A 13,827-nucleotide genomic window follows, 5' to 3' on the forward strand; every position below is an offset into this window, starting at 1 on the left:
CCTCTCTCCCTCCCTCTCTCTCTCCCTCTCTTTCTCTCTCTCTCTCTCCCCTTCTCCCTCCTTCTCTCTCTCTCCCTCCTTCTCTCTCTCTCCCTCTCCCTCTCTCTCTCTCTCTCCCTCTCCCTCTTTCTCTCCCTCTCTCTCTCCAGTGAACACACAGACTGTACAGCAAATTTAAAAATAATAGTAAATAAATAAACAATTTTTTCAGAAACTGCTTCTGTTATCATCATTGTTTTCTTGTTGGTCCATAACCCCTTACCTGCATTTCTAAAACTCAAAACCTGTGAAACCAAACGTTTTGTTTTTCATAACTAATTTTAGGGCAAAGCTCAGCCTCCGTTGACCTCACTAGCGAGTGTGACGTGTGAGCTGCGCCCCAGGACAGACGACGTGCTGACTGCGTCATGCTGTCCAGGTGCCCCGGGCTGCTAGGAGGTACACAGCGCCTCTTCTCAGACTGGGGACATGAGCTTCCACTTTGTTTTCCTGCAGTCCGGGACAGACAGTTTACTTCTGTGAGATGCAGTAAAAATCACAGTCCTGTCGCGCTGTTACAAAAGTGTCTTAACTTCTGTATTATCTTGTTACGGACTGGTAACAGCAGGTTTACCAGCTGACACTGGTCCACAGACAGCACTTACCTTGGTATAGCTGAGACACACACGCGTGTCAGTATGTGCACACGCAGCGCCCGCCTTCGGGTAAGAGCGCGTGGACGTCCTCACTGCATTCCACGCAGCGTTGTAAACCAAGCCCCTGCATCTTGTTTACTTTTTAATTAGAGAACAGATTAAAGCTGATAATACTTCCCCGTGATTCCTACCTCCCAGTTAAAATCTATTAGTTCCCAGTGCAGAGAGAGTTTGTTCTTTACTTACCAGTGTTTTATTTGAGGCCCTGGGTTCGGCACTGGAGTAGAAATGGAAGAAGTTACTATTATAATAATAAATGACCATCCACTCTTTTCTTTCTTTCTTTCTTTTTTTTTTAAGAGAGATGTTTGTTATAGGGCATGTGCGGTCACTGGAAAGACAGAGAGGGAAACATAGAGAAAGTGAGATATCATCCTCCAAAGGGGATGACCGTGCCACAAGCCCTTCTCTGTTCTCTTCTTGGGATTTTGGGCGCGCACACACACACACACACACACACACACACACCTGACTAGCATTTGAAGCCACTGGATCCAGGACTTGAACCATAGATGGCCGTGTGTAAGTCCAGCACCATAACCACTATGGCACCTGCTGGCCCCCAGGCTTTTAACTTACAGTAACTGAAGCAGCCCTTCTTTAAGTTCTGATTTCCTCAGATGTTGCTAATGAAATTTCCGTACAGCATCCTCATGAAAGGATCAAACTGTTTCCTACTGATGACCAGCAGTCTGCTCCCTGCATTTTCTGTGCATTATAGACTTTTAAACAAGGTTGTCATGAAGATCGAGCACTCTGAGCAACGGAGAGTGCAGTGGTGAGACCGGAGTCTGTAGGGTCTTGGCAGCTCACTGTAAGGGCTTTGGCTTTTAGTCCAAGGGCAGCCACTGATGATTTGCCTCATCTTTTAAAAAGATGGTTAGAGGGTCCAGCAGTTAGCGTAATGGCTATGCCGCTGGATTCCCATGTAGTTGACCGCGGTGCGAGTCCTGGACCCGGTGGCTTAAAACTCACGCTGGGCGCATGTGCATGTGTGCCCAAGATCCTGAGAGAATGGAGGAGAAGGGATTGCGGTGTGGCCACCCCCTCTGGGGGGGTGATGTCTCACTTTCTGTCTCTCTATCTTTGTCTGTCTGATGAGCGCACATGCCCTATAGCAAAAAAATCTCTCCAAAAGAAAGGAAAAAAATGGCTAGACCTGTAATTTAGCAAAGAGAGCAGACCGTGTGGCGCATGGTCCATTCAGCCAGAAAGTAGGCACCAAGAGGAAATGCGGTCGTAGGTCTGAGAACCTTGGGGAACACTAACAGGAGTTCCCCAGAGAGACAGAAAGTGGGAAGGAAAGGGTCCAGGAGCTGAAACAACATTTCCCCCAGGATCGAAGAACACAGACTTGCTGGTTCAAAAGGCAGTGTCCAGTGTCCGGCACAGCAAACAAAATATGACCTGCACCTGGGCACAGTTTTTCAAAGAAATCGAAACACCGGAATAAAGAGTAGATCTGAAAAGCTGTCAGCAGAAGAAACGGATAATTTCAGAAATCGCATTAGCCTTGAGCTTTTCAGCAGCAATGCTGGAAACCGACCTCGTGCCTTTCAGGAATCTAGGGGAGGTTACAGCTCTGCCGTCGGTGAGGCCACGACGGAGCCACAGGAGAGCTGTTTCCGGAACGGCAGTCTTTCCAATGTGCTTCTGTGCACTGTCAAAGGTATCACTGACAGCTTTTACCACGCGGAACAAAGATGTGTAAATCGAGAGAGGAAGAAAGTAGATCCGAAATGAAAGGGAGGCAAGGGAAGTTCCAGGTAACCTCCCAGGGAAGGGCCTTTCCCAAAACGGGAGCTTCGTGGCAGGCCCAGAAAGCAGCAGCCCCAGTTGGAGCAGATTCGAGAGCTCTGGGAGGGACCTCTCTTCAAGGGAATGGGACAGGAACTTGCGTAGGCAGGCTCTGTGGACCGTGTTGGGGGCTGGCTTAGAGAGTTCTTCAAGGAGGTGGGAAGACAGTAGGACATTGAGCTGGACAGTGGCACAGCAGTGAAACAGACACTGTGCGACGCTGACACGTAGGGAAGGTCTCAAGTTCACATCCAGAGACCTCCCTGAGAACTCTGGGCACACGTGCCCGTGTTCTGGGACTGAGGCTCCAGTGGGGTCAGAGCATGAGGACCCTGTTGGGGATGCTCTGTCGTTGTCATGGAAGAAATAAAGATTTAGTAAGATGTTAAAAGAAAGATAAGCAAATGGAAGAGATAACCAAAAAAAATGTAATCATAATATCATGGATTCAATATTCCTCTGTTCCAAAGAAAGGTACCTTTATGGGCCAGCAAGTGGTGTGGTTTAGGCACCGCTGCTGGATCCCATGTGGCTGACTGTTTCAAGGCCCAGACCCAGTGGCATGGAAAACACACAGGGTGCGTGTGTGTACGTTCCCAGAATCCCAAGAGGAGAATCGGGGAGAAGGGATGCACGGCCGCTCTCTGGGAGGTGATTTCTCTCTCCCTGTCCCCTCTTGCAAGAGCATGCTCCCTATGGCAAGAGTCGAGGGGGGGGAGTTTACTTTGTTTATTTAAGGGCTTATCTTAGAAAGCATTAGGGATCTTCAAGAAATCTGTGAAAAATCGTATTATAGGTAAACTGTGCATGCCAATGGACAGCCGTGTTCACGGGGACAGGACCATCCGCTGTTTCAGACGGCCGTTCAAGTCTTGAGCACAGCGTGTGCCCACGGCTGAGGGCACGGTGTTTCAGCTGACCCCTCCTCAGCGCTGGCCTCCCGCTTTCCAGCGCCGTGACGGGTCTTTAGCTTCCGGTGCTGTTCTCAGTAGTTACGCTGTTTGTATTGTTGGTGTCTTGCACACTCTTGCACAATGAAGGAGGCCCTTAATGACTTTTTTAAGTGGCCCGTTGTGTTCTGAGCATGATTTTGTAATGGAAATGGGAATGTAGAAATTACCTCTGGGGGCCAGCAGGTGGTGTGTGGTTAGGGGCACTGGATTCCCATGTGTCTGACCTCGGTTTGAGTCCCGGACCTGGTGGCTTGCTTTCTTACTTTCCTCTTTCTCACTCTCTTGTTCTGTCCCTCTCTGGTCAAATTAAATAAATAAATAAGTAAATAAAACTGAATAAAATAATTCTTCTAAAAAAGAAATTATCATTGAAATAAAATGAGAAGCCCAGCCACGGTGGTGCAAGTGTGGGGCGCAAAGCTGGAACTCGGGAGGCCCCCTTTCTCCCTCTCTCCCCCCTCTTTCTTTCTTTTATTTATTTATTTATTTATTTTTAATTTTTGATTTTCAGCAGACCAAGTAGATTGCATTGGTACAGATACCTATTTTTTTTTCTTTTTTTCTTTTTTTTTTTTTTTTGAGAGAGTTTTGCTATAGGGTGCGTGCACTCGCCAGACAGAGAGAGACAGAAAGCGAGAAATCACCCCCCAAGGGGGATGGTCACACTGCAATCCCTTCTCCTCCATTCTCCTCTTGGGATCTTGGGCATGCACGCAAACGCACCTGGCGTGAGTTTAAGCCACCGGGTCCGGGACGCAAACTGCGGTCGACTACGTGGGAGTCCAGCAACATAGCCATTACGCTAACTGCTGGTTCCCCCCTCTCTTATTTCTCACTGAAACTCTCAAAATGAATGAATGAGAGGATGACCCTTTCTACATTGATAAGGGAACATCTGATGTTTGAAAAGTAAGAGAGGCAACTTACGGTCTGTAGGTAGATGGAAGCGTTGGACACACGGGCAGCGCGAAGATGTGGCCTCATCGGGACTCCATTGAAGTGTCCCTGGATGCTTTGAAGCTAATTTTAACAATGTTCTTTAGGCAGTTGGGCACCAAGATAGGTGTCTAAGAGTGACAGTTTTCTGTATAAAAAATGTATACCCAGTTTGTACATATCACAGCTATAAAAAAAATGAACAAATTGTTATAGAAACAAGCGTGTTAATATCATCTCTGAAGTTTGACTTGGCTGACTTTTTCTCCTCCCTATTCCTGCTTTTATAAAGATTTGCGTATGGGAACTTGCCATCAGGTGGCAAAGTGGTTAAGGCACTGGACTCCCACTGGCTGACCATGGTATGAGTCCTGGTCCTGGCTGCCTGAAACTCATGCAAGATGTGGGTGGGTCTAAAATCCTGAGAGGGGGACCAGCAGTTAGCGTGATGGCTATGTCGCTGGACTCCCACATAGTCGACCGCGGTTCGAGTCCCAGACCCGGTGGCTTAAACTCACGCCGGGCGCGTGTGCATGCGTGCCCAAGATCTCGAGAGGAGAATGGAGGAGAAGGGATTACGGTGTGGCTATCCCGCCTCGGGGGGTGATTTCTCGCTTTCTGTCTCTCTGTCTGTCTGTGTCTAGCGAGCGCACTCACCCTGTAGCGGAAACCTCTCCCCAAAAAAAGAAAAGAAAATCCTGAGAGGAGAATGGTGGGGGGCGATTTCTCGCTCTCTCGTCTTTCTGTTGAGCGTACAGCCCTCTAGACAAAATCTCTTTTTTTTTTTTGGAGAGGTTTTTGCTATTGGGCTCGTGCGCTCGCCAGACAGACAGAGACATAGAGACAGAAAGCAAGAAATCACCCCCCAGGGGGGATGGCCACGCCGCAATCCCTTCTCCATTCTCCTCTCGGGATCTTGGACACGCACACACATGCGCCCGAAGTGAGTTTAAACCACCGGTCCAGGACTCAAACCACGGTTGACTACATGGGAGTCCAGCGACATAGCCATTACACTAACTGCTGGTTCCATAGACAAAATCTCAAAAAAAAAAAAAAGTATGCATAGCCGTTTCGATGACTTTATGGTTACAGAGCGAGGACACTAGAAACAGCTCATCGCTGGCCCAGCTGCTGTGGCACGGGCAGCAGCAGTAACCGCTGTGGGGTGTGGAGACTGTGGAGAGGACTCGTGTGGCATCCCACTGGCCACACTGGTGCTCCAGGACTGGGGGAGACTAGTGTGAAGACCCCGTAGAGGTTTCCTGTCTTTTTCTCCCTCCCTCCTGCCTCCATCTTAGAAAATAAATACGCTTTGAAAAATATTAAAAATAGGGGCCAGCAGGTGGCGTGGTGGTTAAGGGCACCGGACTCCCACGTGGCTGATTCCCACCTGGACCTGGTGGCTTGCTTTGTCACTTTCTCTCTCTTTTTCTTTTGCTTTCTCTCTCTTTCCATCTCCGGTTAAATTAAAATTAATTAATTAAAATAATTATTTTTATTTTATTTATTCATTTATTTTCATTTGACCAGAGAGAGAGACACACACACATAAACAGAGGGAAAGTGATAAAGCAAGCCGCCAGGTCCGGTACTCGAACCGTGGTTGGCCACGTGAGAGTGTCCAGCACCTTGATCACCACACCTCCTGCTGGGCCCTCGAATAATTCTTTACAAATTATATTAAAAGTAAAGCATTGTCACACTGGTGCTTCACCGTGAGGTCTGCAGCTCCCGCCGCCCGTGCTCCCAGCTCTGCTCTCTGAGGTGGACGAGCGGCAGAGAGAGCGGGGACCTTCCGGAAGTGTCTGACCCCAGCCTGGCCTTCCCTTCTGGTTTGTCGTAGGACTGTTAAAGATTCACTCCAGTAACTCCAGTCCCCAGCAGGCTGTCCTGACGATCCCCAGCCAGCTCAAACCCCTCAGCGTGAGCACTTCCGGAGGCGTGCAGACGATCCTGATGCCTGTGAACAAAGGTGCGTCCTCCCGCGGCCCCACCGTGGCTGGTCTGTGGGGAGCGTCCACCGCCCCTCTGTCCGTCTGACTGCTCTTCCCTGGTGCTCCCTGGCGCTTCCCTGGTCCATTGGCTTGCAGATAGCTGCGCATTCTCAGGCTGAGCAGAGGGGACCATTGTAAGCATTTATGAGAGTTTGGGTTAGGTGGGTTTTTCTTTTCTTTATCTAGTGGCAGCCCCCGTCCCTACAGTGGAGGATATGCCCAGCTACTGTGGTGTTAGTAACAGCCCAGCCAGTCAGATCCCCGTCCTTCCCCGTCCCACCCCGCTCGGTGCTCTGCCCTGGCGGCGGGGGCGTCCTCATTACACGTACGTTTTGTTCTGTCCCCTCCGTCACTGTTCAGTGGTTCAGTCATTTTCCGCCAGCAAATCGCCTGCCGTTCTGCCGGTCGCTGCCCCGACGCCGGTCGTCCCCAGCTCTACACCAGCAGCTGTGGCGAAAGGTACGTAGACCCCCCCACGGTGTATATCCAGAAGTTTTATGGCGGGCGTTACTGCGGTCCCAGACCTGAATTGTTAGCGTGGGTGAATCAGTCACTTGGCAGAGCACTGAATGCTTGTGCGGTGGACTCGGTAGAGAGGGAAATGCAGAGAAGTACGGAACGCCACGTCTGCTGCCGAGAACCCGTAACGAGGTCACAGCAAGCAGCGACCGCAGTGCTTGGCCAACGCAGAAGCGGCCTGAAGAGTGACAGCTGGAGTGGCGAAGCCTGGATGTCGGAGGGGCCTGGTCGGGCGTCTGGAGGGGCAGGCCTTCTGTGGGGCTTGGGCTGCAGTCCACACCCTCAAAGAGGGGAGCCCTGTTAGCTGAGGAGAGGTCAAGGAGTGTGTCAGACCAAGGAACGGGGAGACAGGCTGAGAGGGCTTGCGGGGCGCAGACAACTCGACGGGCTCGCTGCAGACGTGGGCCGTGTGAAGAGGGCTGGCCGAGGCCCGCACTGGCACGCCGGCAGTGCAGGGCGTCCTGACCGGGAGTCGGCGAGGCTGGCACGGTGGACGAGAGCACCGCGTCCGACACCTGCAGCACGGCCGGAAACGACGGTCGCCGTGCTAAGAGCCTGCGGGAGACCGGGCGCCATGCCAGCTGCGTAAGAGCCATCACTAACTCATCCCGTACCTGGTTAGAGCTAGCAGGCCCGTCGTGAAGCTGAGCAAACAAGTCTGGAGGTGGTCAGTGTTACCTCCCCAGCCTGGGAAGTGAGAACGCACTCGTCGGGATTTGAAATGTCATCCAGTACCATGCCAAGCTGGTTTTTAGGCATGCAAGGTCATGCCCGCTTGTCTTGGCAAGAGGTGGAGGGTAACTTACTAAGTGACCAGCCAGGACGGGGTCTGGCCGACTCGTCCACTGGCTGTTGTGTAAGTAAAGCTTTTGGGGTGCTTGCCGTGTTCGTTCACTTCACGTTCTCTCAGCACTTTGGCACCACACACTCCCCACCCCATGATACAAAGACAGTGCTCGAAGGAATGATTGCGTCTGGACCGCTGCGACTCAGTCGAGGGACCTGTCACGGGTCCGCCTCACACAGATGCCCTTCTGTTCATTAGGGCCTGGGCTAGAACATCTGCTTGGATTTTCATTGAAGGAGATGTTACAGTGAAATGGAAACGTATTAAACACGCCATTTGATGAATTGATAACTGTATAGGCCGTGTAACCAGTGCACCATTCCAGACAGAACTTCCTGTCACCCGGGCCCCTCCATTCAGTTCCCCACCCTTACAGGCACCACCGCTGTTCTGGTTTCTCCTACCGTCGGTAGTTTCTGGTTTTGAACTTTGTATATAATGGGAGCCCGTACGTACGCTCTTCTGCGTCAGTTTTCATTCACTTCTCATGGGTTCCAGAGATGCCATCCATGCTATTGCTGAGCGGTATTTCACACTGTAGGAATACACCATGGTCTATTCCCATTATTGGTGGGCGGTAGAGTTGTTCCCAGTTCGGGGCTGCTGTGCACAAGTCTTTGGGGACATGTATTTTCATTTCTATAGTGAAGCGTTGCCCCAGCCTGAACAGGTTCTGATTATGTAATTCTGTAATTGTTTGCCAAATTAAGAGTGCGTGTTCTGCCTTTGGAACTGGAGTATCTGTGGCCAGCCCATGGCCTGGTGGTTCAGGCAGATAGATTCCGCATGACCAGCAGTTTGAGTCCTGGATCCAGAGGTTTGAAAAACCTACCAAGGTGCTTGCCCAGAATCCCGAGAGGAAGGAGAAATGGAAGAAAAGGAGTTATGGTGTGGGGGTGCTTTCTCACTTTCCCTCTCTGTCTCTCTTTGACAAGTACACACACCATCTAGCAAATTAAAGAAGAACCGGAATATCTGACGCTTTTCTGAAGACCTCCTGTTTCTTGGAAGCTCTAGGAGTTATTAACAATGAAATTAGCAAGGTCACTCAATACAAGTCAATGTACATAGAAAAATCTTTTTGTTTGTTTTTTTGATAAGTAACACTGGGTTAATTTTTATACATATGTGTGTGTGTATGTGTGTATGTATCTATGTATGTTCGGGAAAACAATGAACCTTAGCCCACCTTATATAAACTAAAAACTAATTTGAGTTGATCGTAGACCTATAAATGTGAAAGGTAAAAAAAAAAAAAAAAATTTCTAGGAGAAAATATGAGACTATCTTCACGACCTTGAGCAAGGATGTTTTAAAGACCAGAGGAAAACTAAGCCAAGAAAGAAAGTTTGATAAATTGGGCTTTATTAGCATTCGGAACCTCACGTCACCCAAGGACATTAAAAGAGCAAAGAATGAAGCCAACTGGCAGGGATTTGCAGTGCACGTTTGTGTGGAGAAATGCACACAAAAACAAAGGAATCATACTCATAATATACGGCTCCTACACCCCTAACTAGCAACATGAAAGACTGACACTGATTTTTTTTTTTAATGGGCAAAATATGTGAGCAGGCAGAAGAAGTCGCTAGCTCATAGGCTGTGGGAAACGGTTCAGCCTAATAATCAGCAAGAGGATGCTGACGGGAACCATAGCGGCCCACCAGAACCAGCACAGTGCCGGGTGGCAGTGCCAGCTGTGGGCAAGGACGTCACGCCTCGGGCGTGTGTGCACTGCCCTGGGACTGCATGGCGTTTGCTCGCTTTGGAAGTCAGTCTGGCAGTTCCTGCCCTCTGCCAAGTAAAGCACTTCTGGAAATGCGTGCACATGTCTGCCAGAAGGTGCCAGAATGTCCGCCTCATCACTTCACAGCAGCTGGACTGACGCTCACACGAGTGCACAGTACGATTCCCGGCCCATGGAGAGCAGAGTGGGCACAGGGCGGGTCTCTGGAGGAGGAACGGCCCAAGGCGGGGGGAGTTGCCTCAGTGGGCAGTGGGGACCTGGGCGCACACCTAGGTGGGAGTTATCGGGCTTGATGTTTGTGCGCCCTGCTAAATCCAAGTTATACCTCCGTAGAAAGGGGAACGGGAGCCAGTAGGTGGTGTGATGGTTAAAGCACTGGACTCCCACGTAGCTGACCAGTTTGAATCTCACACCTGGTAGCTTGAAAATCACCGTGGGTGTGTGTGCGTGCGCCCAAAATCCCAAGAGGAAAGTGGAGGAGGAGGGATCGTGGCGTGGCCAGCCCTGTGGGGGAGGATTTCTCACTTTCCCTCACGCTGTCTCTGGTGAGCGCTTCTGTCTTACGACAAAAGCTTGCACGGAGGGGAGGGAGGGGGGTGTGCACACGTGTCTCATTTGTAGACTGCTGAGGCGGAGGGAGCTACCGAATAGAGTGGAGAAAGGTCACTGTGAGATCTTTTAGGACAAACTTGACCTACAAGATGGGTTGCTGGTCATGGTTTTGTTGTTGTTGTTGTTTTTGTTGTTGTCATTTTTAAGAGTTACTTATTTAATTCCATTTGTTATTTATTTATTTTAAATTTGACTTGAGAGAGAGAAAGGGAAAGGGAGAAAGCAAGCCGCCAGGTCCAGGTCTGAAACCATGGTCAGCCATGCAGGAATCCAGTGCCGGTCTTGGCTTCTGATCAGAGTGTTGAAGGAGGCGTGCTGGCTTTCATCGGTGGGCTTCCTGATACTGAAGGACTGATGGCATCGGCTCGGAAGTTTCCAGGCACCTCGGATGTGATCTTTGCTTTGTGCCTTGTGTCTCAGAATAAGATGATGCCCCAAGCGGATGCGCTCAGCTGGAGAGGACGAGCAGCGTTGTACTCAACGTGGCAGTGCTCCGTCCGGAGAGTGGTTGTGCGAAGACTCTCACAGCCGTGCGTGTGGCCCCTTAAACTGTCTGCAAAGAAAAACAGCATTTATCGCCCCCTGTCCTGACCCTGGAGTCGTCCCCTCCCCACGCCTCCCCCACATTCACAGTTCTTCCCTTGTCTGCTCCCTGTGGTGACAGGAGCCCTCTCAGCCCCAGCTGGGGTGGCAGTGTCCTCCCTGAGCTGGTCTTGGCTCCGTTTCTGCCTGCACGTGCCCTGCCCGCGCTGAGCCCTGACAGCTCTCTCTGTCACTCTCTCCTTGTAGTGAAGACTGAGCCAGAGACAGCGGGGCCGAGCTGCCCTGCCCAGGAGATCCCGACCGCAGTGAAGACAGAAGAGAGTTCGGAGCTGGGGAACTACGTAATTAAGTAATTGTTCCTGTCCTTTCTGGAGGAGCTCTGCTTTGGATGTTTTTGTGATGCTTTTTGAAAGTCATGCCTGTGGGGGACCAGCAGGCAGCGTGGTGGCTAAGGCACTGAGCTCCCACAGGGATGACCATGGTTCGAGTCCCAGACCTGGCAGCTTGCTTTCTCACTTTGCCTCCCTCTCTATGTCTCTTGTTTCTCTCTGATGAGTGCATGTGCCCTATAGCAAAGAAATAATAATAATAAAATTCAATTTTAAAACATTACTAAAAGAAAACAACCCATGCCTGTGATAGCCGAGTGTATGTAGAGAGGTGTGTTCAGAGTTAAGCCCCGTGAGCAATGTGCACTACGCCTGGCACTCAGCCAGGGAGTCTCCATGCCCCAGCAGTGAGGCATGGCAGTGGCATGGGGCTTGTAGCCTCAGACTCCTGCAGTGAGATTGCCACCTCCTTGCAGCTGCCGACGTGGAGTTTTCTCTCAAACCCTCGAGGAACAAGAGCCCTCACGGCGTGGTCACCGGTGTGCACGTGTTTAGTAGCTGGGTACCCACCCACTGCCTCCCCACAGAGCCCTTCTCGTGCACCACACGCACTCCCTGCTGCTTCTCGGAGACTTCGGAGGTTTCCTAATTCAGCACTGGGGACCCAGCCCTGACCATGTGCTTTGTAGTATCAAGCTCTCGAGGACAGTAGAAATGTAGCCTCTCTGGGACCAGCAGTTGGTGTAATGGTTATGTTGCTGGACTCCCATGTAGTAGACCACAGTTCGAGTCCCGGACCCGGTGGCTTAAACTCACACCAGGTGTATGTGTGTGCATGCCCAAGATCCAGAAAGGAGAATGGAGGAGAAGGGATTGTGGTGTGACCATCCCCCGTGGGGGGTGATTTCTCACTTTCTGTCTCTGGTGAGCACACGCGCCCTGTAGCAAAACACTCTCAAAAATGAAAACAAAAACAAAAAAAGAAGTGTAGACACTGTCAGGTAACAGACCCAGACACCAACTGTATTCTATTCAACTTTCAGAACCAACTTGTAGCATTCGTGATAGAATTCTTTTACTCTGCCGCGGTGACTCAGCTAAAGGGCTGTTTAACTTACAAATAACGATAACATGTCCAATAGTTGCATGGTTTGCCAGTCCTGCCATCTGGTCTGTTGTTGTCTTGGCATTTTAATCATAAAGCACACCTTTCTAAAGAGGCTCTCTGTGGAGGGAAGCATGCCAATATAATGGTTTTAAATGACAATTTCCTCAGAAGGGGGGTACAGACGTGAACACGAGTGTACATGTGTTTCCTTTATTGCTTTTCCTTCCTTTATCCTTCTCAGGATAGACCATCTGGAGACAATCCAGCAACTCCTGACAGCAGTGGTGAAGAAGATTCCGTTAATCACTGCCAAAAGTAAGATGATGTTACCTCGTATATGGGTGATTCTGTTAAAGCTGTGAACTACCTGAGGCGTTGCGTTAACGTGACTCACTTGGTATTGTAAATTAATACTGATGTGGCAGTTCGTATCTTAAGAGATTTCAGCTAGAGACATCTCTTTCACAGGGGTTTTAGAGTTCACAAATTTGCCCATAATATTTTTACTGTGTTTGATAGATATTAAAAGAAGGAATTTTTTACACTATCTTTAATGTAAATCATGCATTATTGTGAATATAAACTCTGCCTTAGTTCTTAGTATTTATTAGGAAGGAAAGAAATGAGCCTTTGTCTGCAGTATCCGGGCCCTGTGCAAGCTGGCCACGACTGCTGCCCTGGTACTCACAGTCCCTTCTGTGGCAGGCGGTGCTGTCCCCGTCCTGCGGGCGAGACCGGGATGAGCACGGTGAGGTCATAGCTTTGCGAGTGAGCCAGGGCACAAACCCAGCTCTGTTTGACTCTAAGACCGTTCATCTTTCCTCTAAAATTCAACTTTATAGAAATGTACCCCCAAAGTGAAGGACCTCCAAAAGTAAAGCCCGCGGTGTCGTTGCCCACCTGTGGCAAGACTGGATGTTGGCTCGGCTCTCTGACAGGATCAGCGCCCAGCCGTACGCTCCTGGGCATGTCACTGGCCGTCCAGAGCAGGCGCGAGCACGTGGTCGTGTCGTTTGCAAAGTTTATGGGAATGTGAAGCGACAGGCTGGGTGCAGCCCCGTTTGTTCATTTTCCTAGTAGTAGCGAAGAGATGATTCCTTTCTCAGTTGACGTTCAGGGATTATTTTGAGGTGGTTGGGAGTAAACTTCCAAGGAAGCTGCCCAGCCCAGCAGCAAGACTGAGAAATCTCTCTTTAGCTATGTAGACACGAACACATAATATTAAAGCCGAAGGCTGTTCAGAAACCACCTTCCCCGAGGTTTGTAGGTCAGGGAACTGAAGCCCAGAGAGGTGCTGGGGCTACCCATGCCGTTCAGCGAGTCGGGGGCCAGGCCAGGACCCTGCCGGAGAGCAGCAGATTGCCCATCTCTACCGAAGGAGCCCCTGCGCTGAGCTGCCGGGACTTGCGGGGGAAGGGGTCTGACGACACTGGGAGGCTTGCCTCCAGCTCCTGAGAGTTCGTTTGAGTCATAATGGCTTTACTCCTGTCCTGGGCATGTGCCTTCTAGGTGACGATGCCAGCTGTTTCTCCGCCAAGTCTGTGGAGCAGTATTACAGCTGGAACATTGGGAAACGGAGAGCCGCGGAGGTACGTGTCCGCCACCGTGGGGTGGGGGGCAGACACCACTCTGTAACCCTGTCACGCAGACCATCTTTTGTTAAAGTGGAGAATATATTGGGACCAGCAGTTGGCGTAGTGGCTATGTCGCTGGACTCCCATGTAGCCGACCACGGTTTGAGTCC

The 13,827-nt window shown here is 50.4% G+C and overlaps 1 protein-coding gene across 1 annotated transcript in view; it reads left to right on the forward strand.

Annotated features, from left to right (window-relative positions):
• The window catches only part of YEATS2 (YEATS domain containing 2), a gene marked incomplete in the record, with an annotated part of 121,038 nt that overhangs the window by 98,344 nt on the left and 8,867 nt on the right, over window positions 1-13,827 (forward strand). Inside the window, 5 exon segments of the mRNA XM_027771423.1 lie at window positions 6,228-6,356; window positions 6,739-6,837; window positions 10,893-10,995; window positions 12,325-12,398; window positions 13,593-13,672. Of these exon segments, the coding sequence (XP_027627224.1) occupies window positions 6,228-6,356; window positions 6,739-6,837; window positions 10,893-10,995; window positions 12,325-12,398; window positions 13,593-13,672 (485 nt within the window).

This window comes from Tupaia chinensis, unplaced genomic scaffold (genome assembly GCF_000334495.1).
Source record: "Tupaia chinensis unplaced genomic scaffold, TupChi_1.0 Scaffold000212_1, whole genome shotgun sequence".
NCBI classification, from domain to species: Eukaryota; Metazoa; Chordata; class Mammalia; order Scandentia; family Tupaiidae; genus Tupaia; species Tupaia belangeri.